The sequence below is a fragment of the Berghia stephanieae genome, chromosome 7 (assembly GCF_034508935.2).
Source record: "Berghia stephanieae isolate SIO BIC M18660-M18661 chromosome 7, UCSD_Bste_1.3, whole genome shotgun sequence".
NCBI classification, from domain to species: Eukaryota; Metazoa; Mollusca; class Gastropoda; order Nudibranchia; family Aeolidiidae; genus Berghia; species Berghia stephanieae.
This window is the reverse complement of record NC_088366.1, coordinates 9,399,295-9,400,871: the sequence shown is the minus strand read 5'-3', so window position 1 is coordinate 9,400,871 and position 1,577 is coordinate 9,399,295. Positions and strand designations below refer to the sequence as shown.

Genomic DNA, 1,577 nt, shown 5'->3' with positions numbered 1-1,577 from the left:
CTAGTCCAAATATGCTAAGTTGAATTAAATCAAAGATTTAGATCTAGTATCCAGCTTCAGTTTTTTAAAAAATTTGGCTTTTTTGTTCGAGTTTCGGCCCTTGTTTAACAAACTCAGGGCGGCCTTTTTGAATGTGAAAGTAGGGTTTACAAGGGAAGCGAATTGTTTAAATTTAAAGTGACCCAGTTTTTTGGGGAATCTGCCCAGTTTTGTTTGGGGATTTTGGGGCCCAAGTTATTCGTAAAATTTGGACGTTTGTTTTTGGGATTTTCGCCCCCCGTTATTGGTAAATTTGAAAGTTTTTGTAATAGGGATTTTGGGTGACCCAGTTATTCGTGAATCGGGGACGAAATTTTTTTTAGGGGGGGATAATTATTTAAACCTAAAAAAATTTCGGGGGGCCAAAAGGGTTGGTCTTTTGAAGAAAAATTAAAATATTTTTAAAATAAAAATTTAAAATCAAGTTGTTCCGTTTTTCCAAATTAAATTAATGAAATGAAATTTTATTTAGAGTCTATCACAATTCCTGCAGAGATTAATTCATTTCTTTAGGTTGGTAAATAAACATACATTTATTGTTTTTATTCAATACAAAAATATCATAAATATTTATAAGGAATATTGGTCTCCAGTCCTGTGGTTTATATCCTGTAATTCTAGTAACTGTTCGATAGATCTTCCAAGGTCTCCTACTTCTCTCCTCTCACTGATTAGTGTTCTCACAGATCCAGAATCTAGGTGTAGGAAGACTAACACAATCAGGCTGGACTATAGAGCTATATCACATCCAAATCACATATGAAACAGATCTAGATCCAAATAGGCCTAAGTTGAATTGAATCTAAAGATTCTAGATCTAGATATCCAGCTTCAGAATTTTAAAAAAATGGCTTATTGTTCAGAACTTCAGGCATTGCTACTACTCATGGCGGCCATTTTGAATGTGTACGTATGGTTATCAATGAGAAGCGTCATTGTTTGCTTTGATGTGACCCAGTTATTCGTGAATCTGACAGATTTGTACTGGTACGTTGTGACCCAGTTATTCGTGAATCTGACAGATTTGTATTAGGGATGTTGCGACCCAGTTATTCGTGAATCTGACAGATTTGTAATAGGGATGTTGTGACCCAGTTATTCGTGAATCTGACAGAATTGTATTAGGGGTGTTGTGACCCAGTTATTCGTGAATCTGACAGATGCGTTTGAGGGATGTTGTGACCTGAAATTCAAGGAGTTGGTCTCTCGAAGAAGAATTAATAGTTTGAAATAAGAATAATATCAAGTTGTTCCGCTTTCCAAATTAAATTTAATGAAATGAAATGTTACTAGAGTCTATCACAATTCCTGCAGAGATGAATTCATTTCTTTAGGTTGGTAAATAAACATACATTTATTGTTTTTATTCTATACAAAAATATCATAAATGTTTATAAGGAATATTGATCTCCAGTCCTGTGGTTTATATCCTGTAATTCTAGTAACTGCTTCTAAGGTCTCCTACTTCTCTCCTCTCACTGAATAGTGTTCTCACAGATCCAGAATCTAGGTGTAGGAAGACTAACACAATCAGGCTG

General features: G+C 34.7%; 1 protein-coding gene across 1 annotated transcript in view; it reads left to right on the top strand.

The window, feature by feature from the left end:
- Positions 1 to 839, top strand: part of LOC144976443 (uncharacterized) — a 47,116-nt gene extending 46,277 nt beyond the window's left edge. Inside the window, exon 22 of the mRNA XM_078920735.1 lies at positions 715 to 839. Coding sequence (XP_078776861.1) covers positions 715 to 839 — 125 coding nt within the window. The remainder of the gene's footprint in view (positions 1 to 714) is intronic.
- The last annotated feature ends 738 nt before the right edge of the window (positions 840 to 1,577 follow it).